At 39.2% G+C, this 26,660-nt stretch overlaps 1 protein-coding gene across 9 annotated transcripts; it reads left to right on the top strand.

Annotated features, from left to right (window-relative positions):
• The first annotated feature begins 382 nt into the window (after nucleotides 1-382).
• Nucleotides 383-25,962, top strand: LOC121711268 (interferon-induced GTP-binding protein Mx1-like). Of its 9 annotated transcripts, none has more exons than XM_042094688.1 (17): nucleotides 383-949; nucleotides 1,038-1,242; nucleotides 7,718-7,947; nucleotides 15,741-15,843; nucleotides 15,945-16,141; nucleotides 18,879-19,037; nucleotides 19,130-19,284; nucleotides 20,020-20,158; nucleotides 20,246-20,444; nucleotides 20,734-20,812; nucleotides 22,693-22,815; nucleotides 22,973-23,015; nucleotides 23,263-23,421; nucleotides 23,801-23,877; nucleotides 24,065-24,373; nucleotides 25,208-25,291; nucleotides 25,457-25,962. In XM_042094688.1, the coding sequence occupies exons 3-17, from the start codon at nucleotides 7,821-7,823 to the stop codon at nucleotides 25,679-25,681; spliced, it is 2,178 nt and encodes a 725-aa protein (XP_041950622.1). In that variant the 5' UTR covers nucleotides 383-949; nucleotides 1,038-1,242; nucleotides 7,718-7,820; the 3' UTR covers nucleotides 25,682-25,962. The 9 variants fall into 9 exon arrangements, with proteins under 9 accessions (XP_041950622.1, XP_041950618.1, XP_041950621.1 ...); XM_042094684.1 differs by having other exon boundaries at nucleotides 22,973-23,105; XM_042094687.1 differs by having other exon boundaries at nucleotides 384-949; nucleotides 18,900-19,037; nucleotides 22,973-23,105.
• The last annotated feature ends 698 nt before the right edge of the window (nucleotides 25,963-26,660 follow it).

The following is a 26,660-nucleotide window of genomic DNA, read 5'->3' as shown; positions in this document are numbered from 1 at the left end:
TAATTGATTAATTTTGCAAAACTGTACAACACAATTAAAGTTTCTTTTAGCTTATCCATGCTTTTTTGAACGTGTAAATCGCATAGAATATGTAGGCCTATATCAATCGTAGGCCTACACACTTGATCGCTATCACCAGAGCCCGTTTACAGACATTCTCTGGCTATCACATAGCTGAAACCACGCTACGGTTCTTACAGTAGCCTAACTGACTCACGTTCACGTTGATCTCTATAACTGTTAATTTTTTGTAGCCTATATTCCAACCAATCCATAACCCTTTTTTGCTATTTGACTCATCATTTCACATACACAAATATAAATAATGACAGACAGCGAATTAGTAATTATTTAAAAATATAGGCTAGCCTATATAACAAATTTTAAAAATCTATCTCCTGCCAGCAGGGGGTGCTGCAGCACCCTCAGCACCCCCCTTCCCGCGCCCTTGCTACCAGGTGCATAATTCACTTCTAATTTCAAACAGAAAATGTTTAAATAGCATCATGTCATGACATGCTTCCATTTCCAAAGCAATGAAGGCTGTAAATACCGACTTAATATTATGCATATTATTGTTAATATTGTGCTATAAATGTAGCAATGCTAGAGTTTGTTTATCAGCCATAGTCTAGGCCTATGTAGACTCAATACCCTTAAAGTGACAGTGCACCATTTATACTAGTACTTCAAACTGGAACAAACAGTTCTGCTTAGGGCATCCAATTGGCCAGCAGTGGCACTGGATACAATGATTAAATTGAAATGGGTATGCAATGTATGAGTGTCATGTCTATTTCTATTCTGAGACTATTGTGCTTAATTCATTTGATCCCATTTGCGCTTGATATCTATGATAGCCATTTACCTACAGAGCAATGGACCAATGGAATCCAGTGGAAAGTGATGAGGATATGCCTACCATTACTCAAGAGAGAGCATGGAATAAGTATGTACTGTATTTAACTTACTCAGTAATACAGTGTAAAAAAGACTGCTTTTCATCCACATTTTAATGACATTTTCCTCCTTTATAGTTTCAATAAAGAGATGGAGGGAGTATTCCATAGCGATTTGAGTGAACGGGTTCGACCCTATCTAGACCTCATTGATTCACTGCGTATGATTGGAATCGATCAGGATCTGACTCTGCCTGCCATAGCTGTGATCGGAGACCAGAGCTCAGGGAAGAGCTCCGTGTTGGAGGCGCTGTCTGGAGTAGCTCTCCCTATTGAGGCAGCGGTGAGAATATTTATTCATTTAGCAGGCGCTTTTATCATGAGTAACTTACTGTATACATTACAGTATACACTACACATCATCAGAAAGAAAATGTGCGCTCAACTGAGTAAATTATGCACTCATTTTTACTAAATTGTGGTCTCATTTTACTAGAGTGTGTGCACAATTTAGTATATTGTTCTCATTTTCCTATATAGTGCTGTGCTCTCATTTTACTAAATTGGTCTCATTTTATAAATTGTATGCTAAATTTAGTTAATTGTGTGCAGAATTGACTAAATCGTGCACACATTTACTAAATATTTTACAAAAATTAAAATGAGAGCACAAATTTGTAAACTGTGTGGTCAAAAATGAGTGCACTATATACAACATGCCCCCGATTTAGTAAAATGAGCACACATGTAGGCTGCTTGCTTGTGCTGCACTTGCTGTTTGAAGCCAATGGGTAAACAGCCCGGTGGAAACTCCTCCTGGCACGGTCACGCTACAAGTGCCCCCCAAATAATCCATTTAAAAACGAAATGACCTTAAGTTACCCCATACATACTTTGTTGCCTCTGGAAGCAGCTGACGACTCGCACGATAGAAAGAAAACATTATAGGCTACTGCACCATATCAATGATGCCTAAAGTATTTTAAACGCGTTTTCTCACGCACACTGTGTAAAAACGTTGTGCATCCTTGTTTGATAGGCCCTAACACACTTAACCTTATGTCATAACCAAATGACAAATGCGTTTTGTGTCGTCTTACATGTCTATTGCTTTAGTCTACTTGCTCAGCTTAAAACCAAGAGTAGGCTAGCCTAGGCCTATTTTTTGTCCCATTATTTGAAAGCAGTGTAGGCCTATTAGGCTACAAATTACGTTGCAGGGATTAACTCAGCATAGACCATATTGCTGAGCAATAGCCTACTAATTATAGTGTTATTGTCCGTTGTTAAGACAGTATAATGTGGGCTTTCAAAACATTTATGCAGTTTGCAGTAGGCCTGTTTGGTGGTGGTGAGCCACAACCTTGAAAAGGGTGCAAAGGTTGTGGTTGCTGATATCAGCTGGTTTTCCCCAGATAGCAAAATCAGATTGGCAGAGGACCGCTGGTGGTATGACACTGAAAATGAGGACACTGTGCCCAAAGGTTACGACAAAGGTCCAAAAGTGAGGACACGTGGCATCGGAGTAACAATTGAAAATAAACCATTGCTATAGAATGCATTTTAACATAATGTATTATAGTAACATTTGTTGTTGTTGTTTTTTTTCACATTAGTCAGCTATTTCCAACATTCTCATACTTATTAACCGTGGTAAAGTTGGTTTTATATTGGACGTTGGATATACAACATATTCGAAAAATCTATTTAGCACTGACTACGATGGTCGAGTTTGTGTCAAACCAACTTTAATGTGTTTAAACAAGGTCTGCCTATATTACACAAAGCTTCTTTTGTCCAAAAACCCATGTTTTGATTTTATGATTTTTTTTATGCTGATAAAATATTTCAATCTATTATGCGGCTTCACCTTTTGACTTACCCATACTAAAACACATCTCCTGAACTCGGCTTACTGCCCTTTCTAGGACACAAAGCTTCTTTTTCCCTAAAACCTGCTCTTTGATTTTATACAATTTTTAATGTTAAATGTTTCAAATCTATTATGCGGCTTGCTTTTTTGACCTACCCATGTCAAAACACATCTGGTGAACTTGGATTACTGCTCTATATAGTACACAAATCTTATTTTTCCCCAAAACCCATTCTTTGATTTTATAAATATTTTTTAATGTAAAAAAATGCTTTAAATGCTTTAAATCTATAATGCGGTTTGACCTTTTGACCTACCCATGTCAAAACACATCTGTTGCACTCAGCTAACTGCCCTACATAGTACACAAAGCTTCTGTTTTTCAAAAACTCATTCTTTGATTTTATATTAATATTTTACTATTCAAAAATGCTATAAATCTATTATGCGACTTCCACTTTCGACCTACCCATGTTAAAACACATCTGTTACACTCAGCTAACTGCCCTTCATAGTACACAAAGCGTATTTTTTCCAAAAACTCCCTCTTTGATTTTATATAATTTTTTTACTATAAAAAATGTTATAAATTTCTTATGTGCCTTCCCCTTTTGACCCACCCATCTCAAAACACATCTGCTGCACTCATCTAACTGCCCTACATAGTACACAAAGCTTCTTTTTTCCAAAAACTCCCTCTTTGATTTTATATACATTTTTTACTGTCAACAAACGCTATAAATGTATTATGCGGCTTAACCTTTTGACCGACCCATGTCAAAACACATCTATTGCACTCATGTAACTGCCCTACACAGTACACAAAGCTTATTTTTTCCAAAAACTCCCTCTTTGATTTTATATTAATTTTTTACTATTCAAAAATGCTATACATCTATTATGCGGCTTGACCTTTTGACCTACCCATGTCAAAACACATCTATTGCACTCAGGTAACTGCCCTACACAGTACACAAAGCTTATTTTTTCCAAAAACTCCCTCTTTGATTTTATATACATTTTTTTACTGTAATTTTTTTTTTATAAATCTATTATGTGCCATCCCCATTTGACCCACCCATCTCAAAACACATCTGCTGCACTCATCTAACTGCCCTACATAGTACACAAACCTTCTTTTTTCCAAAAACTCACTCTTTGATTTTATATTCATTTTTTACTATTAACAATGCTATAAATCTATTATGCGACTTACCCTTTCGACCTACTCATGTCAAAAAACATCTGCTGCACTCAGCTAACTGCCCTTCATAGTAAACAAAGCTTATTTTTTCCAAAAACTCCCTCTTTGATTTTATATTAATATTTTACTATTCAAAAATGCTATAAATCTATTATGCGTCTTGACCTTTTGTTGAATGGGTCTTGGATCTTGACCTATTGTAAGAATGGGTTTTTGGGAAAAATAAGCTTTGTGTACTATATAGAGCAGTAATCCGAGTTCACCAGATGAGTTTTGACATGGGTAGGTCAAAAGGGCAAGCCGCATAATAGATTTGAAACATTTAACATTAAAAATTGTATAAAATAAAAGAGTATGTTTTAGGGAAAAAGGAGCTTTGTGTACTAGAAAGGGCAGTAAGCCGAGTTCAGGAGATGTGTTTTAGTATGGATAAGTCAAAAGGTGAAGCCGCATAAAAGATTTAAATCTTTTATCAGCATAAAAAAAATCATAAAATCAAAACATGGGTTTTAGCTAATCATTTTTAGCAGTTTTGCTAAAAATGCTAACAATGCTAACATGCTAACTATGCTAACTAACTACAGTGGGTAGGAGTCATAGTTGATGACAAGTAACAGTTACAATGGCTGAACAGTTAAAAAGTTCAGTAGTTTAAAGGGTTAAATTGTTTAACAGTGAAATGTTGTAGTGAGGACTTTTATTTTGAAACAGTTTTTGGCAGAGGAAGCAGTTGAACAGGATGTGTAGTCTTAATAGGGCCAGATGTATGCTTAAAGCCTGAGACTGGCAGTTGATCCAGGTGGCCTGAACACCTGCCATAGGATTCTAATTGCTTAACGGCCGTATTATGATGTCACAATCGGCAATGTTAAGTCTATGGGGATTTTTAAAAAGTTTTCCTTTAATAGTTTAAAAAGTATAAAAGTTTCAAAGTTGAAAAGACATAGCAGCTTCGTCCGTTTGAATACCTACGTTACAAAGTTTGAATGAAGTTTCTAAGTTAAACTGTTCAAGAGAAATAGCGTACGGAAAAAGTGGTAAGCGGAATAATAATAAGAAGTTGTTGCCTAGGAAGAACAGTACAGTGCATTTTCATGCACTGTAATAACATAGTATTTGTGTGTGTTTGTGTGTGTGTTTTCCACATTAGTCAACAAACCCACCTTTTTAACCGAATAACTTTTTAGTCACTTAAATAACTGGGCTCTGCAGCTGTGGTGATTGCTGGAGCAAAAACGATGCCAAAGAGGATTTCCCGGCAGATCTGGCTTTCTCTTTGTGCCTGCCTGTGAGCGTGCCTCTCTCTTACCCCTGGAGCTGACATTATCTGTTTCACAGTTTACAAAATGCATGGTATGCATCTGTCCCACTTTTGGTAGCAAAGTGGTGTTCAGAATACCACGCAGAGTTGAAAGACGTCTTTCGTTTCGCCATATGCAACTTGGCTCAGCAACGGTGTTCATTAATTCAATCACGAGGGGAGTTGTCGCATTGACTGCTTCGCGAAAAGGAAATCGGTGCAGTTTTGTGATGTCCCGTGCTACGGTGGTGGTGGAGGGTCAGAAATGATGACACATAACAGAGATGAGTACAGAGGCCTTGAAATGAGGCGTAGCCTAGCCTATGTGCTCATGAAATGCGGGCAGATGGCCATTCATGACAAAAATCCGGACAAATGTCTAAAAAGGACACACTCTCTCTGTCCGGACAGAGAGCTTAAAAACGGGACTGTCCGGGCGGATGGCCACGCTACTTGTGGTCCGCCGTTGGAAATTTGTCATGAATATTAAGAAAATTGATTAAAATGATGTATGGAGTATAACTGAACAAATGAAAAAGATTTTAGACAAATAGTGGCAAAATATAATCTGCAACCCGCCAGTGGGCCGACACAGTGGTCCGCCAGCCTCTTGCTATCTGGGTCATTACAACCACAGTTGCACCTCAGGGCGTATTCATCCACAGTATGAAATGTGAAAGGATCAGATGCCCAATAAAAGGAAAACAGCCATCAAGTAAAAACTATTGTGTAGCCCTATTGTTTTTCCTGTAATCTTGGGATGCGTGGACACACATCAGTAGTCCTAGTCCATCAGTATTGTTTTGGGTCTCACAGCAGACACCCTCATCCAGGTATGGAGTGTTGTCTTAATTTAAAATTATTTAAATATATATAAAAGGATATATATGCATATACATACATTTATAAATATCCAAATACAAATATAAAAATGTGACATACAAATAAATAAACAAATTTATATAAATAAACGTGTCTGTAAATATATTTTCGAGATTTGAAAATAAATATGCTTGACTTTGTATGTGGAATCTGCATTTGTGAATCTCCTTTTTGCTTTTATGTCGATGACGCAATTTTGAGTGTGTCTGAGAGTGAGAGAGAATTCAGAGTGACTGAATCTTTATGTATCCATTTTATTTCTTAGGATAGACTGAAAATCTCTCTCCGTCCAGTAAGAAACTGGATTAGTATCACAGATTTGATTAAATTAAAAGAAATTGAGGAGGATAAAATTGTTCTACCTTCATCAGATGACCTAAGAATATGTTCTTTTGCCAAACCTGGTAGCAGTTTCAATTGGCCATTTTGTTCCATCAAGCGTGACTAGCTAATTTTCAGTATGTGCTATGCTGCAAATTGGCAGAGAACAAAGCTGATATCAGTATTGCATGTTTTTATTGGAGCCACTGCGAGGAAATTCCCTCTTGCTGTAAACTTTAAACTTTGAAATCATTCGCTGAAAAAGGGGACAGGAAACAGATTCAAAGAAGCTGTTGAATCAATTCTGATATTAAAGCACAAACTATGATTTTTTTTTTGTAATTTGCTAATGCACAACCAATATTACCTGTATTAGCCTATAGTCCGGCAGCCATGGGGTCAGACCTGGTTTTGTTTGGGTTTTTTTTTGTTTTGTTTTGTTTTTTTGCAGAATCTTGTAGATCTCTAAGATTTGAGAGGGGGCCCAGTGATATCCCTTGGGCAATTTTGTATATTAACCCTTTCTTGGTCAATGTGCTTAAAATAAGGCAAGACAGATGAATAGTGTTAAAAAATTAACTAGCAGATATCACTATGAAACTTCCCCAATTGATTACTTACATTAATATGAAAATAAAATGTTACACGTTTTCTGTAATTTAATGTTTAAATATGAAAAAGACAAAATCATGAAAAAAAATATTGAGGTCAGTTACCCATATGCCTTGTCTATTGAGGTACAGTATGCTTAACCATAACTGTCAGCTTTGCACTATTGACATTCTAAAATGCACATTGTGCAAATAACTAAATGTGAACCGATCTGACAAAATGAGTCACAAGTCGCACATTCTAATTTTGAGATACAGGCCGATTACTACAAAAAACATTGAAAATATTGATTTTTCTTTTTCGATGTTATATGAAAGAGGCATTCAAAACTAATTTCATTAAGTTTCATAGTCAAGACAAGAATGTAAAGTTCCAAAAAGATGGCGGGAGACCATAATTCAAAATTCTGTATCTTGACAACAATTTAACAACAATAGAGATGAAAGTTCAGAGTTTTACTGAGTAAAGCAGTGATCTTGCAGGATAACATTCTGACTGAAGATAATAAAATATTAAAGATAATAAAAGATAAAAGATTTTTATAGTTGTTTCTTTTATCCATTCCATTATTACACACATCATGTTGTATCGGGTATCTAAATTGTCAATGTTTATTCTTTTCCCAGACCAATGCTTTGACAGCTATTGGCATCTCTACAGTTGACCCACTGCATTCAATTGTTGGCTTTGTAAGCCCTATATAAAGACGGACCAAAGGTAGACTCTTCCATGGCCCTGCCTGCCATAGCTGTGATTGGAGACCAGAGCTCAGGGAAGAGCTCTGTGTTGGAGGCGCTGTCTGGAGTAGCTCACTGTATACATTACAGTATACACTACACATCATCAGAAAGAAAATGTGCGCTCAACTGAGTAAATTATGCACTCATTTTTACTAAATTGTGGTCTCATTTTACTAGAGTGTGCGCACAATTTAGTATATTGTTCTCATTTTCCTATATAGTGCTGTGCTCTCATTTTACTAAATTGGTCTCATTTTATAGATTGTTTGCTAAATTTAGTTAATTGTGTGCAGAATTGACTAAATCGTGCACACATTTACTAAATATTTTACAAAAATTAAAATGAGAGCACAAATTTGTAAAATGTGTGGTCAAAAATGAGTGCACTATATAAAACATGCCCCCGATTTAGTAAAATGAGCACACATGTAGGCTGCTTGCTTGTGCTGCACTTGCTGTTTGAAGCCAATGGGTAAACAGCCCGGTGGAAACTCCTCCTGGCACGGTCACGCTACAAGTGCCCCCCAAATAATCCATTTAAAAACGAAATGACCTTAAGTTACCCCATACATACTTTGTTGCCTCTGGAAGCAGCTGACGACTCGCACGATAGAAAGAAAACATTATAGGCTACTGCACCATATCAATGATGCCTAAAGTATTTTAAACGCGTTTTCTCACGCACACCGTGTAAAAACGTTGTGCATCCTTGTTTGATAGGCCCTAACACACTTAACCTTATGTCATAACCAAATGACAAATGCGTTTTGTGTCGTGTTACATGTCTATTGCTTTAGTCTACTTGCTCAGCTTAAAACCAAGAGTAGGCTAGCCTAGGCCTATTTTTTGTCCCATTATTTGAAAGCAGTGTAGGCCTATTAGGCTACAAATTACGTTGCAGGGATTAACTCAGCATAGACCATATTGCTGAGCAATAGCCTACTAATTATAGTGTTATTGTCCGTTGTTAAGACAGTATAATGTGGGCTTTCAAAACATTTATGCAGCTTGCAGTAGGCCTGTTTGGTGGTGGTGAGCCACAACCTTGAAAAGGGTGCAAAGGTTGTGGTTGCTGATATCAGCTGGTTATCCCCAGATAGCAAAATCAGATTGGCAGAGGACCGCTGGTAATGTAGGTTTGAAACCAGTTTAGAGCATTATCAGAGAGACCCACCCACTTCGCAAGGCGGTGAATTAGGATGCTATGATCAATGGTGTCAAATGCCACACTCAAATCCAGAAGAATAAGAATTGAGACTTTGTTTGAGTCAGTAGCCAGTCTAAGATCATTAACTATTTTTACTAGAGCCATTTCTGTGCTGTGATTTGATCTAAAACCTGATTGGAATTTTTCAAGGATACTGTTTTCGTTGAGGAAGGTATTTAACTGATTACAAACGACTTTTTCAAGTACTTTGCTCAGGAACGGTAGATTTGATATAGGCCTGTAGTCGCTCAGATTGGTATGGTCAAGATTCGACTTTTTTAGTAAAGGTTTCACAACAGCAGTTTTAAAAGCAGTTGGAAATATACCTGTTTCTAATGAAGTGCTAAAGAACATTAATTTTGGGGGGCTGTTTTTGGGTGTACTATCAAACATATTACTTGTGTTACCAATTGCCTCCCTTATAGAAATGACTTTGTTTTTGAAGAAGTCTGCACATTTTTTCGCATCTTAGAGAGGATGCCTGACTGAGTGTATCAAAAGGTGTTTGATGCAATAGCCTATCAATGGTGGAGAACAACACCCTAGAGTTTCCACTGTTTTCAGCAATTACCTTAGAAAAGTGGTTCCTTCTCTCATTCTGAATAGCTCTATTATAATTTGCTATTTTTTCTTTTAGAATGGCACAGTGAATTTGTAACTTAGTTTTTCTCCATGTTCTCTCAGCTTTTCTACATGATCTTTTTAGATCATGGATATTTTCGTTCATCCAAGGTGTCAGTTACAGGGCCTTTTTTTAGTCTTTAAGGGTGCCACTCTTGTCAAGCAGAGCGCCTAATTCATGATTGAGAGCCTCTACCATTTGATCAATGGGATGATGTAAAATATCTAAATTTATGGAGTCTATAAGAGCTATGAACTGCTGTTCTGCTCTAATGTCCAAGAGTCGCGATTTGAGTGCAATTTTGGAACGAATTTTTGGAGTATGTATTACTATATTAAAAGATACACAATAACGATCAGACATATTTATATAATTTACTGATAAGTCTGTGACTTCTATCCCTCTAGAAATTACTAGATCGAGGGTGTTGCCAAGGTTGTGGGTGGGTCCTGTAACATGCTGCTTTAGCTCTAAAATGTCCAACACATTAAGGAACTTACTGGCTTTAGCATCAGTTGTCTTATTGACATGAATATTAAAGTCGCCATTTACAATTATCCGATCATAGCTAGTGATGATGAGCGACATAAGTTCAGAAAACTGGTCGAGAAAGCCAGTCCATAGTTTAGGAGGGCGGTATAAGGTTAATAGAAGTACAGCTGGGTCAGCCTTCAGAGTGAGGGCAATATACTCAAAGGAAGCGAATTCGCCAAAGTTGACTCTAGTGCAGCTATATTTGTTTGAGAGAATGGAGGCAATTCCACCGCCTCGTTTGCCTTGTCTAATTGAGTGGAAGAAATTATAATTTGGGGGACAGGTTTCAGCAAGAACTGAAGTCAGCCAGGTTTCAACAAGAAACAGAAAATCCAATTTTTCTTTCACTAATAAAATCATTGATTGCCAAGGTTTTGGTAGTAAGTGCACCTATATTTAGTAAGCCCATGTTAGCTGAAAATGCCTCTGGCTTTTGAGGAATATGCTGAGGTATGGAAAGAATATTTGTCAGGTTTCTAGTTTTAAATTTGTCTTTTCTTTTTACTATACGTTGGGTAGAAATCAACGTTGAAATAGAACTATAAGCATAAGTAATGCTATTGCATGAAGCAGCTTGATCTATGGTAGTAGTATTGTATGTTACCCTGCAGAAAACATTCTCAGACCCATCCACATGTATAATGCCATTCAAATCAATACCTGGGGAGCGTGAATCTGTAATATTTTCTACAGAATGTCAATGCCTCAGTGTGGACGCTATGTTGTCAGAGAGTAGCCTGGCTCCATGTTGGTTTCGGTGGAGACCATCACGCTTCAGTATACTGGGCCTCTCCCAGAACAAGCCCCAGTTGTTGACGTAGGGGATGCTTAGGGAAGCGCAGTAGCGTTTGAGCCAGGTGTGGAGATCGAACAGTCTGGACCATCTCTCACCACCTTTTCTGTAGGTAGGGAGAGGCCCAGAGATGACAAAGCGTTTTTTTCTGTGCCCATCTCATGACGGTGATGAGAGTTTTGTAGTTTTTCTGCAGTGCTACTGACTGCTTATCTCTGATGTCATTTGTGCCCACGTGTACGATGATGTTGTTGACCTTGGTGTGGCAGGCCAGGATGCTTGGGAGTTTCTGCTGGATGTCAAGGACCTTGGCACCAGGGAAGCAGTAGACCTTGGAGGGACCGCTACGTGATGGGGGAATGCAGAGGTCTCTAACCATGGAACTGCCGATGACCAGGGTGGAGGTTGATGAGGTCCGGGGAGGAGGGGGTCGGGGGGGCGCCGACTTTAAGGAGGGACCAGGATGGTTGTCTCGGGGCAGGAGGGGCTCCTCATCCTCGGTCAGAATGGCGTAGCGATTTTCCAGTCGTATAGGTTGGGCTGGGCCTGAGTGCCGTCCGGACCGTCTGCCATGCTTGTGATGCTGGTGGTGCAGTTTATTGTCGGAGACCTGCAGCCTTTGAGTAAAGTGGAAAGCCCAGCGTTCATAAACTTAACTAGATGTACCGCATAGCGGTACACAATATGACCGCCGCTCAGTCCTGTACATCCGTTCCGCGAAAATAAATCACACTTCAATTTGTCTCCATATTTTACTCCATCCCCCACTCTTGAAACTTTTGTGTATGCTTGTTTGGCATGCCTGAGTGTGTGTGTGCGGCTGCACAGAAAGTACCCTACTGGTGCTGAAAAGGTGAATAGATTGTAGAATAGCCAAAGAAGATGTAGAATTGTTATAAAACCTTTAAAATCTCTAAACAATCACAAGTAGGGCAGTTCATCACAGTTCATCCATTGCAACTGGATTGATGAAAGGTCACTTACACCTGTAGGCTACATTGTATTTGGGAAAAGCAAAAGGTATCAGCATAATGTTATTTATTTATTTATTTATTTATTTTTTATGTATTTTTAAACAAAAACATCTCTGTCAGTTCCATGCCGTTTTCAACAGCTATCAAAAACAAAGGTCATTTTTGGATGGATGGATTTTTTGTGAATGTTTCTTCTTCTACATAAGATTTTAGTCATCTTTAGTTCATGTAATACTTTATTGTCAATGCACAAATTAAGTAACAGTAGTCTGAAACGTTATTGTTAATGCACAAATTAAGTAACAGTAGCCTAGTCTGAAACGAAATGCTGTTTTACATCTAACCAGTGGTGCAAATAACTGACATGTCCAAATGGGCCTTGATGAAATGCGTCGCTAGACTGTTCATACACATTTTAACGGGCCAAAGTTGAAGAGCTTTTGTCCGTTATTGTTAGTGCAAATATAGGCTGATTCATGTTCCCTTGCATTGTTTAACTGAGGTCCATGGCTAGTCTGGCTTTCATCAGACCAAGCTCAATCTTTTAAGAAATCAAAAAATAAATAGCGGGCAGATCAGGCTGGGTTCACCCAGCCTAGTCCATAAAAATGGCAAAAATGCATCAGGGAGTTATGACAAAACGGTAACTAACAAACTAGATCCTAATATAAAGCTGTTAGCTTCCCTAAGCTACAGGTAGGATTATAAGGTAGGCCTATTGACAACATAAATTGTCAATAGGCTATGCTGGCGACACAAATAAAATCTCCTTTGGAAACCAATGGCTTACGCCTTACAGTATCAAGCGGACTTAAACTGTGATATCGTGGCGAAAAGTTGTAATAACATTCACGCAGCTCCATGAGTCAAGGAAAGCGCGAATGAAGTAGCCACTTCTAAATGGGACCCACTACACAGTAGCTTAAGGTGTTTTGCTAAAGCAGCCATAATGAAATGAAGGTGTCATTGTTTGGATACTTCACACACACGTGCTTTTTAATTTCACAGACTACAACTACCAAGCTGTAATCAAAGCACATCGATTCCCCTCTCACACCCTGCACGCACTTAAAACAAAATAAACAGGCGTCTCAGTCTCACGCATGTATAGGCAAAACTGTATCAGACCGGTGTAGTGTAACGTTGGTAAATCTTCCATTGCACAGAATGATTTTGTAGCACGTGCAATAAATGACAGTCGAAAGATACAAACAGTGCTGCTATACATTTGCTTGGTATAACCGCATTTATAGTTTTCTACAAATGCAATAAATCAAATGCCTCCATCACTCAACCAACGCTAACGGTAACATTACCTAGGTCCTTATTGATATTACAAGATTAACGTACCTGCAGTAAAAACCAAGCATGTCCGATAAACATCCTCAGATTTATTTCGGCTTCAAGAAGAAATGGGAATTACACTTCATGTGAACATCGTCCTATCCTTATTAGATGTTCGCTGCGGTAAATTACAGTCCTTGTATGAAGCGTCCATTGTTTTTTCCAACCCACTTTTAACTTCCAACAAAATTACGTCTCACTGCAACGATGCGCCATCTAGTGGACAAACGACTACTTCTCGCCAATACTGAAAATGCAGCCATGATGATGATGATGAATATTTATTTTGGCTTTCTTTTGATCCTACTGAATTTCATTTTTTACCGGGGGGGGGCAAATCACAAATGAGTGATTATGAGCCAGGTTGATGTGGGCCCTTGAGACCAACATACCATAAAAGATTCACAGAGAACTGTGTCTGCCCTACCCTCCTTTCGGGGGGTCCAGTCCAGCGGGGGGGCTGCAGATGAAAACGAAAAATGACGGTTCCATGCTATCCATGTGGGGGTACATGCCCACCAAGTTTTGTGTATCCCGGTCTTTCAGTGTCCCGGGAATCCTTGTTGGTGTATGTCACTAAATGTACACATAAATTATTTTATTGTAAGGCCCCCCATGAACGAAAGTACACAAAACTTGGCATGCATTCAGAGGGTGTCATAATGATCCTACACTTTTAATTTTGTGCAGTTTTGACCTTGTAAGCCAGAGATATTGAGATGAAAACACCTAATTTTTTGCTTTTTAATTTTTAACTAGGTGGCGCTATACATGAAATAAGTGGTAATGGGATGGGTTGACATGCCCCCTTAAGACCAACATACAAAAAAAAGGTGGACCTCCTAGGCCCTACGGTTCTCGAGATATTCACAGAAAACTGTCTCCGGCCACCTACAGGCCAGTTGGTGTATAGTAACATAAATTAATTTATTGTGTGGCCCCCCATGAACGGAATTCCACAAAACTTGGCGTGCATACAGAGGGTGTCATAATGATCCTACACTTCCAATTTCGTGCAGTTTTGACTATGTTAGGTCACAGATACCTTCAATTACACCACCTCATTTTTACTTTTTTTGTGTTTAACTAGGTGGCGCTATACTAATAATAATCACTCATTTGTGATTTGCACCCAAGTCCGCTTGATACTGTAAGTCGTAAGCCATTGGTTTCCAAAGGAGATTTTATTTGTGTCGCCAGCATAGCCTATTGACAATTTATGTTGTAAATAGGCCTACCTTATAATCCTACCTGTAGCTTAGGGAAGCTAACAGCTTTCTATTAGGATGTAGTTTGTTAGTTACAGTTTTGTCATAACTCCCTAATGCATTTTTGCATTTAGAATAGCCAGAGCGTGTATATCTCAATCTGAAAATTAAACAATATCGGGTGCCTATGGACTAGGCTGGGTGAACCCAGCCTGATCTGCCCGCTATTTATTTTTTGATTTCTTAAAAGATTGAGCTTGGTCTGATGAAAGCCAGACTAGCCATGGACCTCAGTTACAAAATGCAAGGGAACATGAATCAGCCTATATTTGCACGAACAATAACGGACAGAAGCTCTTCAACTTTGGCCCGTTAAAATGTGTATGAACAGTCTAGCGATGCATTTCATCAAGGCCCATTTGGACATGTCAGTTATTTGCACCACTGGTTAGATGTAAAACAGCATTTCGTTTCAGACTATTGTTACTTAATTTGTGCATTAACAATAACGTTTCAGACTACTGTTACTTAATTTGTGCATTGACAATAAAGTATTACATGAACTAAAGATGACTAAAATCTTATGTAGAAGAAGAAACATTCACAAAAAATCCATCCATCCAAAAATGACCTTTGTTTTTGATAGCTGTTGAAAACGGCATGGAACTGACATTGTTTATAAATACATAAAAATAAATAAATAAATAACATTATGCTGATACCTTTTGCTTTTCCCAAATACAATGTAGCCTACAGGTGTAAGTGACCTTTCATCAATCCAGTTGCAATGGATGAACTGTGATGAACTGCCCTACTTGTGATTGTTTAGAGATTTTAAAGGTTTTATAACAATGCTACATCTTCTTTGGCTATTCTACAATCTATTCACCTTTTCAGCACCAGTAGGCTACTTTCTGTGCAGCTGCACACACACACTCAGGCATGCCAAACAAGCATACACAAAAGTTTCAAGAGTGGGGGATGGAGTAAAATATGGAGACAAATTGAAGTGTGATTTATTTTCGCGGAATGGATGTACAGGACTGAGCGGCGGTCATATTTTGTACCGCTATGCGGTACATCTAGTTTTTTCCGAATTTGTTTTGAGACCTAAGTGCGTGGGCCCTGGTTGAATTGACGTGGAATGACCTGTAGGTTAGGTGAGCTATAGATTAAATTTGGATATTAATAAATCAACATGTGTGTCTGTTTCTCTTTTTAATACAGACTATTCTTTATCAAGAACAATGGACAACTGGAGTGTAGTGCTTGACGAGGAAATATGTAAGCAAACTCCCTTAGCGACTGCTGAAGAGACACCAGAGGAGGAGTATGCATCATAACTGTTCCATTCAACACATCAGTGCACACATTGTAATTAACCCATATGTTTGAATAGTGTTGTGTTTCTTCCCTTTACATGTATCTCAGTAAAAAAATGGAGGGAGTACTCCATAGCCATTTCAGAGAGCAGGTTCATCCATATTTAGAGCTTATCGACTCCCTCCGTCTAATGGGCATCGATAAGGATCTGGCCCTGCCTGCCATAGCTGTGATCGGAGACCAGAGCTCAGGGAAGAGCTCCGTGTTGGAGGCGCTGTCTGGAGTGGCTCTCCCCAGAGGCAGCGGTGAGACTGTGTTGCCAGACTAAGAGAGGTTCTTATTCACCTTATTCCGCGAAACAGGGGGGGGGGGGGGGGCATCTTTGTCCACTTTGTGTTCAAACTCCCTGTTGAGCAGTACATCCATTGCGATACATTGAGTTAACAGAGTTCTATCGAGATGACTGGCATCAAATTTTATGGGTCATCCTAAAGTTAGGAACGTTTATTTAGAATTTTGGTGACTTAGGACATTTCTATTATACACCTTTGCTATCGGAAGTTAGGAGAACACTGACTTAGGAGCAGTTGTTTTGTAATGACTTTCTAAACATAGTTACCATGGTTACCAAACAGATAAGATTAGGAAGTTAGGACCTTTCCGTACTATGGCCCTGCAGTAAGTGTTTTGGTTTTAGCAGTTTAGACAGTAAGATAATGCATTGGGTATTCGGTAAAAATAAAGAAAGCACTTTATACAAATATATTATGAACTATGTATTGACATACTGTGCTGAGAATGGGCAATCTCCATACGATACGGGAGGCTACCGCCGCATATAATCTACCCACTCTGTAGAGGTGAATAGCCTTGGGTGGCGAAGTACATTTCCTCCCAAGTTAGCCTCTCCATCCTCTTCTGCCGTGTTATCCCAATGAAGCTAGCTGGAACTAGCCGAACAGAAGATTGAACACAAGAAGGAAGAAAATACATTTCTTAAATGGGCATGGTGGAATAAGGGGAATAAGCACAGCACAACAGTACTTTCTCAATTTTGCTTTCATGTTTGCAATGTTTATCCCTGGTTTGTCTTGGTTTGGTAAAGGTTGCCATTTAAGGAATATTCCAAATCCAACTTAGAAACAAAAGTTGAATACATGTATTTTTATTAGTGGGTTAGTCGGAGCAAGCTAGAGTTTAGTTTATTATTATTATTCTGGTGGAATGCTCAGGATTTGAATTTCGATTATGACATCACAGCTCTAACTGCTAAAGCCTTGATTGCTTGCACCTGGCAGAGTTCTAAGCCTTCTGGCAGCTGCCTAATTATGAAGCTGGGCTGGGCTGTCTGTGGCTATGTTTACACGTGGCTGGCTATTTTTATAAACAGACATTTCACCGTCTCCATTTTCAAAAATAACATTGTGCACACCTGTCAGTTTTCAGAAAAGTTTTCATTTACATTGACCCGTGTATATGCCTCAGGAGCATGCCAAACCTGTAGGTGGCAGTGTAACGAGAAGCTTAAGCACACGTTAGCGTTATCATAATCCCGAAAATAGCAGCAACGAATCACCTCATCTTCTCCGTTTGCATCTAAATGACAGGGTCAAACGCAGAAAAATATCATCGTTTGCATCGATTTCGTTATTGTCTAAACACCGCCTGTGTCTGTGAAGGTGTATGCATGTCACTTTTGTGACTCGCTTTTGTGACTCACTCGTATGTCTGATTTTCAAAAATGAGGTACTGTACTTGAATGAAGCCCAGTTCAATGCCTAGCCAGCACCAGTTGTTTTAAAGCCAATCCATGTCAAATAAATCTTTGTAGATCTGCTGTAGACCATGTACATGACCTATATACACATGGATTGGCTTAGATTGGCTTTAAAAAATGATGTGACAGCACAGAGTGACATGCATACATTAAAGGCACACCAGGCAAGCCTGATGCTTTTTCTCTACGAAACTCCCCCTCGCTCAGTCTGAAGCTCTTTTCCTTTTCTTTGCATCTTCCGTCAAGGGTTTTCGCTGCTTTCGCCGGCTCTGCCATTATACACACGTTTGCAACAATCTCTAGCGTTTCGTTAGCCTGCCTCTGTGCTGTAAACTGATCCTGCTTCGGTCGGCGGGTAGGATACACCGAACTTGCAAGTGGGATATTCTTCCTACAGGCAGTAGGGGCGGGCGAGAGAGCCTTCATTCGCCCCGTAATGAGTCATTTAACCATATACCGACTTACGAAGATGATTAATTAACACGAAAACGTTGCCTGGTGTCCCTTTAACTTGCATACACATTGATTGGCTTTAACCCTAGCATCCATGTCATTTAGCATAGCAACCACCAATACCCTAGCAACACCCTAGCAACCATCTTAATTTCCTTAGCAACAACCTAGCAACCACCTCTATAATGTCAACCTAGCAACCACCATAGCAACCAACATGATTACCCTAGCAACTGTGTTATTTTGCATAGCAACCACCATATGTACCCTAGCAACGCCCTAGCAACCATCTTAATTACCCTAGCAACAACCTAGCAACCACCTCTATAATGTCAACCTGGCAACCACCATAACAACCAAAATGATTACCCTAGTAACCACCATAGCAACCACATTATTTTGCTTAGCAACCACCATTTTTATCCTAGCAATGCCCTAGCAACCATCCTAATTACCCTAGCAACACCCTAGCAACCATCCTAATGAACCTAACAACAACCTAGTAACCACCACTATAATGTGACCCTAACACCATAGCAACCAGCATGATTACCCTAGCAACCAGCATAGCAACTGCATTATTTATGCGTTTTGGCTTATTGGATGTTGCGTTAATGCAGATAACTTTTGATCCATGTGCCCGATAAAAAAAAAAATGAGGTACTGTTGCAATCCTTTTGGCAAACTGCACCTGATCAAACCCACTCTTGCAGTTCCTCGGAAATGCAATTCTAGTTTACGAACTGTCACTTGTTTATTACATAGTGGACAGGAATTTTTTGCTGCACTTTTATCAGAAATGGTTCTATCAGAGGAGGCTCTATTCCCCTCAGGTATTGTGACTCGGTGCCCACTGATGCTGAGGTTGAGGAAGGTCATGGGATTGTCAGAGTGGAAGGGCACCATCTCCTACAAAAATGAGACTAAAGACATCAAAGACCCCGCTAAGGTTGGGGATTATGTCGTCAAAGGTAAGGTGAAAAGTTGAAGAGTAACATTGGGGCCCTCTTAACATGGCTGGGGACACTTGTAGACAAGATGTTTTGCTTGATGTGTCCATCAGCCCAGAATGAGCTGGCTGGAAATGGTGTTGGGATTTGTGACGAGCTGATCAGTCTGGAGATCATGTCTCCTGAGGTGTGTGACCTCACTTTGATTGATTTACCCGGTATTGCCCGAGTGCCTGTTAAAGGACAACCTCATGACATTGGAGACCAGGTGAGGAGTAACAATTCATTTACATATATTTTAATGTCATGTCTTTATAAAATGTTAAATATTTTCTGAAATCTGATTTTTGTCGTTAAATCTGTGAATGTAGATGTTGGTATCGTGTGGTTACAGAAGACTAGGATATAGAAGTCAAATATGTATATGAATATCATGTATGTTGTTTTTGCTGGAAAGTTTAGTGTGTTACGATACAGCATTTTGCAGCACTTATCTTAAAGGCATAGTCAGGGATTTTGCAGGACGTCACACTTGTTTGTGTTTGTTTATATTTACATTCATTAGCAGACGTTTGTGAAAAAAAAACATACATTATATTTTAACCAAATGAAACATATCAGAAATGTAGCTCACCCCTACCTTCAGTATTCCCAGAGAAATTGTATGCACATTGTATGTTTTGTTTTTGTTTGGGGGCAGGCTGCCCCCCACTTTGTTTCTTTCCAGTTTTCGGAGCCTGGGCTTCCTACAGACAGTTTACGACAGTGTTTGTAAAATATGACTGATCATGCAGAAAACCTTACTTATTTAGGTAGTGGTAATTTCTTATCATATAATAAGAGTATAGAATAGATAGAATTTGCCCTTTTTCAATAATACTGATAAATCACACAGAAGGCCCTGATCTATATCCTTGCATGTTTGGCCTGATATTGTATTTGTCTCTATGAATTGAACCATAAATGAAATAATATTAACCCCTCTTAATTTTGTTTGTTTAAGATTAAAAGGCTCATTCACAGGTTCATTGCAAATGAAGAAACCATCAACTTGGTGGTGGTCCCATGCAATGTTGACATAGCAACAACTGAAGCTCTAAGAATGGCTCAGGAAGTTGATCCAGATGGGAAAAGAACTTTGGGTAATACATTTCTACATTGGTTATTAATATTCCGTTCAAATGAATGCATCCTATAATGTGAATGTTTTCATTGATGTGTGTTTACAGCTATTTTGACTAAGCCAGACCTTGTAGATTGTGGCACAGAAAAGAACATTTTGGATATTGTTGATAATCGGGTCATTCCGCTGAGCAAAGGCTACATAGTTGTGAAATGCCGTGGTCAGCAACAAATTCAGGATGGGATTCCTCTAGCCGAGGCCACCAGGATGGAGAGAGATTTCTTCAGCCAACACAAGTACTTCAGGTAAATGGTGACCTCGGGCCTACACTTCAAATATTCACACCATGTCCTTCCCATGGACTGCATCATGTTGGACCAATGGGATTGAATCAGATTGTACTTGTCGATCGAAGATGCAAGCTGATGCTAATCTTGAATTTCCCCTTGGGGATCAATAAAGTATCTATCTATCTATCTATCTATGTAGAATAAATAATATAATGATGGGTATACAGTCCATCAGGTCTGTTTGCCAGTAAAAGTATTTCTGTTGCATTTTTTGTAAAATTATTTTTGCATGACTGCCTCATAGGCGTCTTCTTGATGAAGGAAAAGCCACAACCCAGTGCCTTACCATCAAACTGACCCAAGACCTGGTGGGCTGCATCAAAGTAAGTCTGTCTATCTGAATGGTTGAGCCGTTTTCAACTTCAGACTGTAACACTCTTTTATGCTGTTTTATGTAGGTCATCAGAATAGTTCTATGACTTTTTACAAAACAAATGCAGCCACACGGTTTTGTTTTAACTGAGTGCAGCCCATAGCCTGCGCTTCATGTCAATAGGAAATTACATGGTCGCAATGTCGAGAATAGAGTGGGCTTGTCAACCGGACACTATCAGTCTATATTTCAGTTCAGTGCTAACATGAGAGCTTTAGTTTAGAACCACTGCACCTTAAAGGAGAGATCCGGCCGATTTTTAAAATGGATCTTGATCGCTAGACGTTGCCAAGTACTGTCGTTAGGGAAAACGACCAAAATCGGTGCTACCGAACTGGAGTAGCTGCAGCTAATGGCCAGTACTCCCAGTCAGCACAACCTACTCACAATGCTAGGTCTGGGGCATCATCTAAACATTCCCTTTGTGCCTCTTAACAGACTCAAAATATCATTAAAAGGTCTGTACTATATGAACAGAGTCCTTACGTGACAAAACAATGCATTTTCTACTCATTAGCTGTGAAGAAACTGTCTAAATTCAAAGTTTGTACTGTCACATCTGCACACTACTCTGTTTGCCTTTTCCTGCAACAACTGAATTCCCACGATACTTCAGCGGGAAAATAGAGCTAGCTTTCAGTAACGTGCAGGCTTAGGCGTAATTTGGACCGTTTCTATGTAGTTACATAGTCATTATATGGTCATAACCATTAATTGCTCAATTAAGTTTTCATTGCGAAGCCGGCATAGCTCGACAACAGACTTTCTTGGGCTTTCCTGGAAGCGACTGATGGAAACTGAGGTATGTAACAGTAAAAACTTTGACTTCAAACTGTTTCTTCACAATTAATGAGTTGAAAACGCATCGTTTGTCACACAAGGGCCCTGTTCATGTTGCACAGAACTTTTAATGACATTTTGAGTCTGTTAAGAGGCAAAAAATGCACGTTAAGATGATGCCCCCAGACCTAGCATTGTAGCTGACTGGGAGTATTGGCCAATAGCTGCATCTACTCCAGTTCAGTAGCACCAATTTTAGTCATTGTTTTTCCTATCGACAGTACTCGGCGACATCTAGCAATCAAGATCCATGTAAAATCAGCCTGATTTCTCCTTTAACAACACTTCTAATGCCATCTAGTGGTTATGAGATGGTAAAGAGGAGATGGGTTGTGATGTGAAATGCTTTTATTCAACAAAAAGCTATAGCTATAGATTACTGTATAGCTACATTACTTATCTCCAGTTTTTACTGAATTTAATTATTTTTCATTAGCCTCACGAGCCAGACCCACATCAAGATGTAGGGTCTGGGGACTCACCATTCACAGTACTCAGTCCGAGGGGTGGGATATACTGTTGACTTTCAAATTCCCTCTGCACGCAATAGGATAGCGCTACAACTCATGAGTCCCATGCATTTTCCCACCAGCGGAGCTAGTTGGCTAAAAGTTCAAACTTTTGCCAACTTAAAAAAAAAGCTTAACTTGTGTCACGCTGTTCGCCAACAGCAACATCCATCTTCTTTGTTTTCAAGTAGCAGGGAATTCACGCCGAACCGTCGCAACTCTGCCATCATTATGTTAAGCCCGCCTACCGACTCTATACACGATGTGATTGGCCTGATCGAAGTTGAATTTTTCCAGCTCACAAGCCAACGGAGAGTTGCTATACTACCCTGGCAGCAAATTACATTTGCTGCCGCTAGGGTGCGTCTAGATATCTAGGCTAGTTCTAGCTAGGCAAGTTTTAATTGAATTAGATTCTGTTCTTTTGTGTGTGTATGGGGGGGTTGTGTCTGTGTGTGTGTTGTGTATGTGTGTTTTGTAGAACTTTCTGCCAACACTGTCGGAGCAAATTAAAAAGGAGCTGTGCAACTTAAGGGAACTGTTGAGTCAGTATCCAGTGGGTCCTCCCATTGATGCCCAAAAAAGGAGACTCTTCCTTACTCGTGTGAGTTTAACACCTAACAGTAGGCACATAACTTGTGATAGTATATGAGATAACCTCTCCATAGCAAGATTATGACTGTTAATGCATGATTTTTAAAACTATCCTCCCAAATGGCATTGATTTGCCTCAAACAACAGAAGTTAATGTCTCTTCACAGCTGCTGATTGACTTCAACAACAAGATCAACCGATTAATAGAGGGTAAAGTTGTCACTAAGGAAAACCTTTTTGCGCTTCTTCGGAAGCATTGTCAGAAATGGAAACATGAACTTGAGCGCAGTAAAACTCCATGTGAGTGCTACTAGCAAAAGAATATCAACAAAGACACATCTACATCTACATCTACTCATTTGTTAGCATTGTACTTCTGTTTATTGTGGTACTTCTCATATCATGAACTATTGTTTTTATGCATGAATGCTACTTTGGTCTGCTTTACAAAAAACAGTTTGTGAAAAGGTACAGAATGTGGTGAAGGAATATAACCTGGAGCACAGGGGAAAAGAGCTGCCTGGTTTCAGTAACTATGATGTGTTTGAGACGGTCACACAGGATGCAGTGGCGAAACTACAGAATGATGCACTACAAACTTTGAGAGAAATCAGAGGTGTGCATTTTTATCTAAATGATCCACAATGCCTTTTGAATAGTCTTCAACTACTGTATGAGTGACAAAGGGCAATTCCATGGAAAATTATGTTTTTTGTAACATCCATAACGCCAATAAAATGTGATGGTATGGTATGATTTGAATGATTACATGAAATTTGAGCATTTGCTATTTTTGGCTGAAGAATGTACATGAGAAAAAATGCACAAAAAATGAATTATCATTCACATCATACAAATGCCAAGGCATTTCACTGGCGTGGATGTGACAAAAAGTCAATTTTCTGTGGAATTGCCCCAAACAAACCAGTTTAATTGGTCAGTGTATCAGAGGAGTGTTGACATAGCTCATATGACAGGTATCATGCTTTCTTCAGGAATAGTTGAGAAGCAATTCAATGAGGTCTCCAAATCCTGCTTCAGAAACTTCCCTTTCCTGGAGTGTATCACAACAGTAAGTTTGGAATCAAAATGAAATAATGAAATAATATTTTGTCACTCTTACTAAATAACTTCATCCTTATCATATAGTTTTACTATATCATTGGCATGAATTTATTTTATTCCCTACTGTTATTTTTTTAAAATATGTTCAAGTCTATGAAATAAATCATTTCACTGGATTTTGTGTGCATTCTCAGAACAAAATAAACAAAATCCAGTCGAAACAGGAGGCCAAAATGGAGAAAAGAATCCAGGAGCAGTTTGAGATGGAGAAACTGATCTATACTCAGGATGGCAACTTCTTCAAGACCATCAAGACTATAGATGATTTTGTACCGCCACCTTCACCGCAACAGAATGTTAGTGTTGAAGAAAATCTCAGCAAAACACCACAAACTCCATCCAAAAGAGGCAAGTCTGCTAAGCGCCCTCGACACTCTGACCAGGACAAGCCAGTGGTGGATCTACCAAGCATGACTGACATGGATGCTAACCCAATTAGTCTGGTGAGCAGCAATCCAGAAATGTTGATGATCCTGTAGTTTTGCTCTTATAGATGGTTACACATACACACTTTCTGGTGGCAAGGTAGTCTAATTGTACTCATTCCAGCTGTCCTTGACTGGCATCCCACTATCAATACTGTTCTAACACAGTTTATTTGTATATAGTAGGGCTGCACAATTCAAATAATGGTGCACAGTTGATTTTGTCAGTTTGTTTTTAAATTTGTTAATTTTGACTTTTTTTGTTTTGTTGCTAGACTAGCCCTGGCAGCAAATGTAATTTGCGGCCGCTAGGGGCGCGTCTAGATTTCTAGGCTAGTAATTACATGTTTGCAGCGGTGATTACATGAATTTATTTACCGCTAGAACTTTGGGAAATACCATTCAAGTCAAGTGAGCGTTCTACTAGCATTGTGAAGAGCCGTATAATAAATATAGAACATTTTAATTAGTGTTGCCATGTTATGCATCAGTTGTATTTTTTATCAAATATTAGGTTACACTTCTGAAGGTATCTACTGTACATAAGAGTGACATGACACTCTCACGAACGTGTCATGAATATTATAAACAAGTCATGAACGTTTATGACATAACACTTCTGTCATTAAGTGTCATTCGGTTTTTGTCCTGACAAGTTAGGGTTAGAGGTTAGGGTTCATGTGTCATGACAGTGTCATGTCACTCTTAGGTTGATACCTTCAAGTAAAGTGTTACCAAATATCATTATTATATTAAATTTGAAGCACATTGAGGTTGTATGAAATGTACTATACATAAATTTCACTTGACCTTTTGTGACCTTGCCTTGACTGTGATTATGTTTCCCTGAAGCAGGCCACAATCTCTCTGGAGGCATCTGCTATTAGTTCTGAAGCCATGAGCATGTACCCTAAAATGTTACATTCATACTATGAGGTACAAGATGCACTTGAATACTTGAAGTTGAACTTTTTAAATATTACATTGCATAACAATATGGTATTTTAATATTATGTTTATCTGCTATGTGAAAACAGCTGTGGAAGATAGGCACCTCAACTAACCTTACTTGGTACTACTCTCTCTCTATCTCCCAAACAGATAATGATTCAGCGTCAGTCGGACCAGATCCCCATGCTGATCCAGTACTTCCTTTTGAAGAAGTCAGCGGAGATGTTGTGCACTGAGATATTAAGTCTCACTGATGGGGTGGACGTGGACAAAGCCTTGTCCGAGGTCTCGGACAGCAGCCGCCGCCGCAGCGACTTGCAGGGCCGCGTTGAACGTCTCAGCGAGGCGCAGGACAAACTCAGCCATTTCCTCTAACCCCTCATTTCCACTGAACCCGTCTTCTTTATCGTGTTCCATCAGCTTCATGTTTTTGTCCTAAAAATACAGCTAGCTTATTTTGATACTCACTGCCAGCTGAAAACTGATACAGCAGTCATATAAAGCTCCTCTTCGAGATTGTTATGTTGAAACAAGTGGTGATTGACTGTCATGGTGCCACTTGAAAATAGATCAGTGTAACCATGTTCGGTTACACTTTACTTGACAGTATCAACATGAGTGACATGACACTGTCACGAATGTGTCATAAACAAGTCATAAACGTTTATGACATAACACTTCTGTTATTAAGTGACATTCAGTTTTTGTCATAACAAGTTAGGGTTAAGATTAGGGTTAGGGTTCATGTGTCATGACAGTGTCATATGTTCATGACAGTGTCATGTCACTCTTATGTCGATACTGTCAAGTAAAGTGTAACCCTATATTATGAATATCAGCCATTGTAACTGTATTTAAATGTACTATCTACCTAAATATACTATTTAGTACTGTTTTTAAGTACAGTTACTCATATTTTGTATTTTAAAATATGTCATCCCGTTACATGTATTCTGTCACTTCCCAACACTGTTGGCCATCGAGTTGTTAACAGTGGCATCTGTAGAAAATAGACTTTGGGCTCTATTTTGCACACCAGCGCAATTGACTTTGTATACTAGCGCTTTTGTCTTATTTTGCAGTCAGCGCATATTGGAATTTTCCCTCCACAACCCACGGGGGCGTTTCAGCGAAAAGAGGGGGCGTGTTCCGGCGCAAACAGTCCCTGTTGATATTTTGCAGTTTCAGAAAACAATTCCGCCACAGACCAGGAACCTCCTGGTCTAAAGTCAGTGGCGCGAATTCAGATGCTATTTTAAGGGCGCATGCATGGCCACAGGCCTGCAGAAATTAATGCTATGCACACTGATCTACAGACACCCTGTGCACAGATGGAAACATTCATATTATCAAG

The sequence above is a fragment of the Alosa sapidissima genome, chromosome 6 (assembly GCF_018492685.1).
Source record: "Alosa sapidissima isolate fAloSap1 chromosome 6, fAloSap1.pri, whole genome shotgun sequence".
NCBI classification, from domain to species: domain Eukaryota; kingdom Metazoa; phylum Chordata; class Actinopteri; order Clupeiformes; family Clupeidae; genus Alosa; species Alosa sapidissima.
The sequence above is the reverse complement of the archived record's forward strand: the minus strand, read 5'-3'. Positions and strand labels throughout refer to the sequence as shown.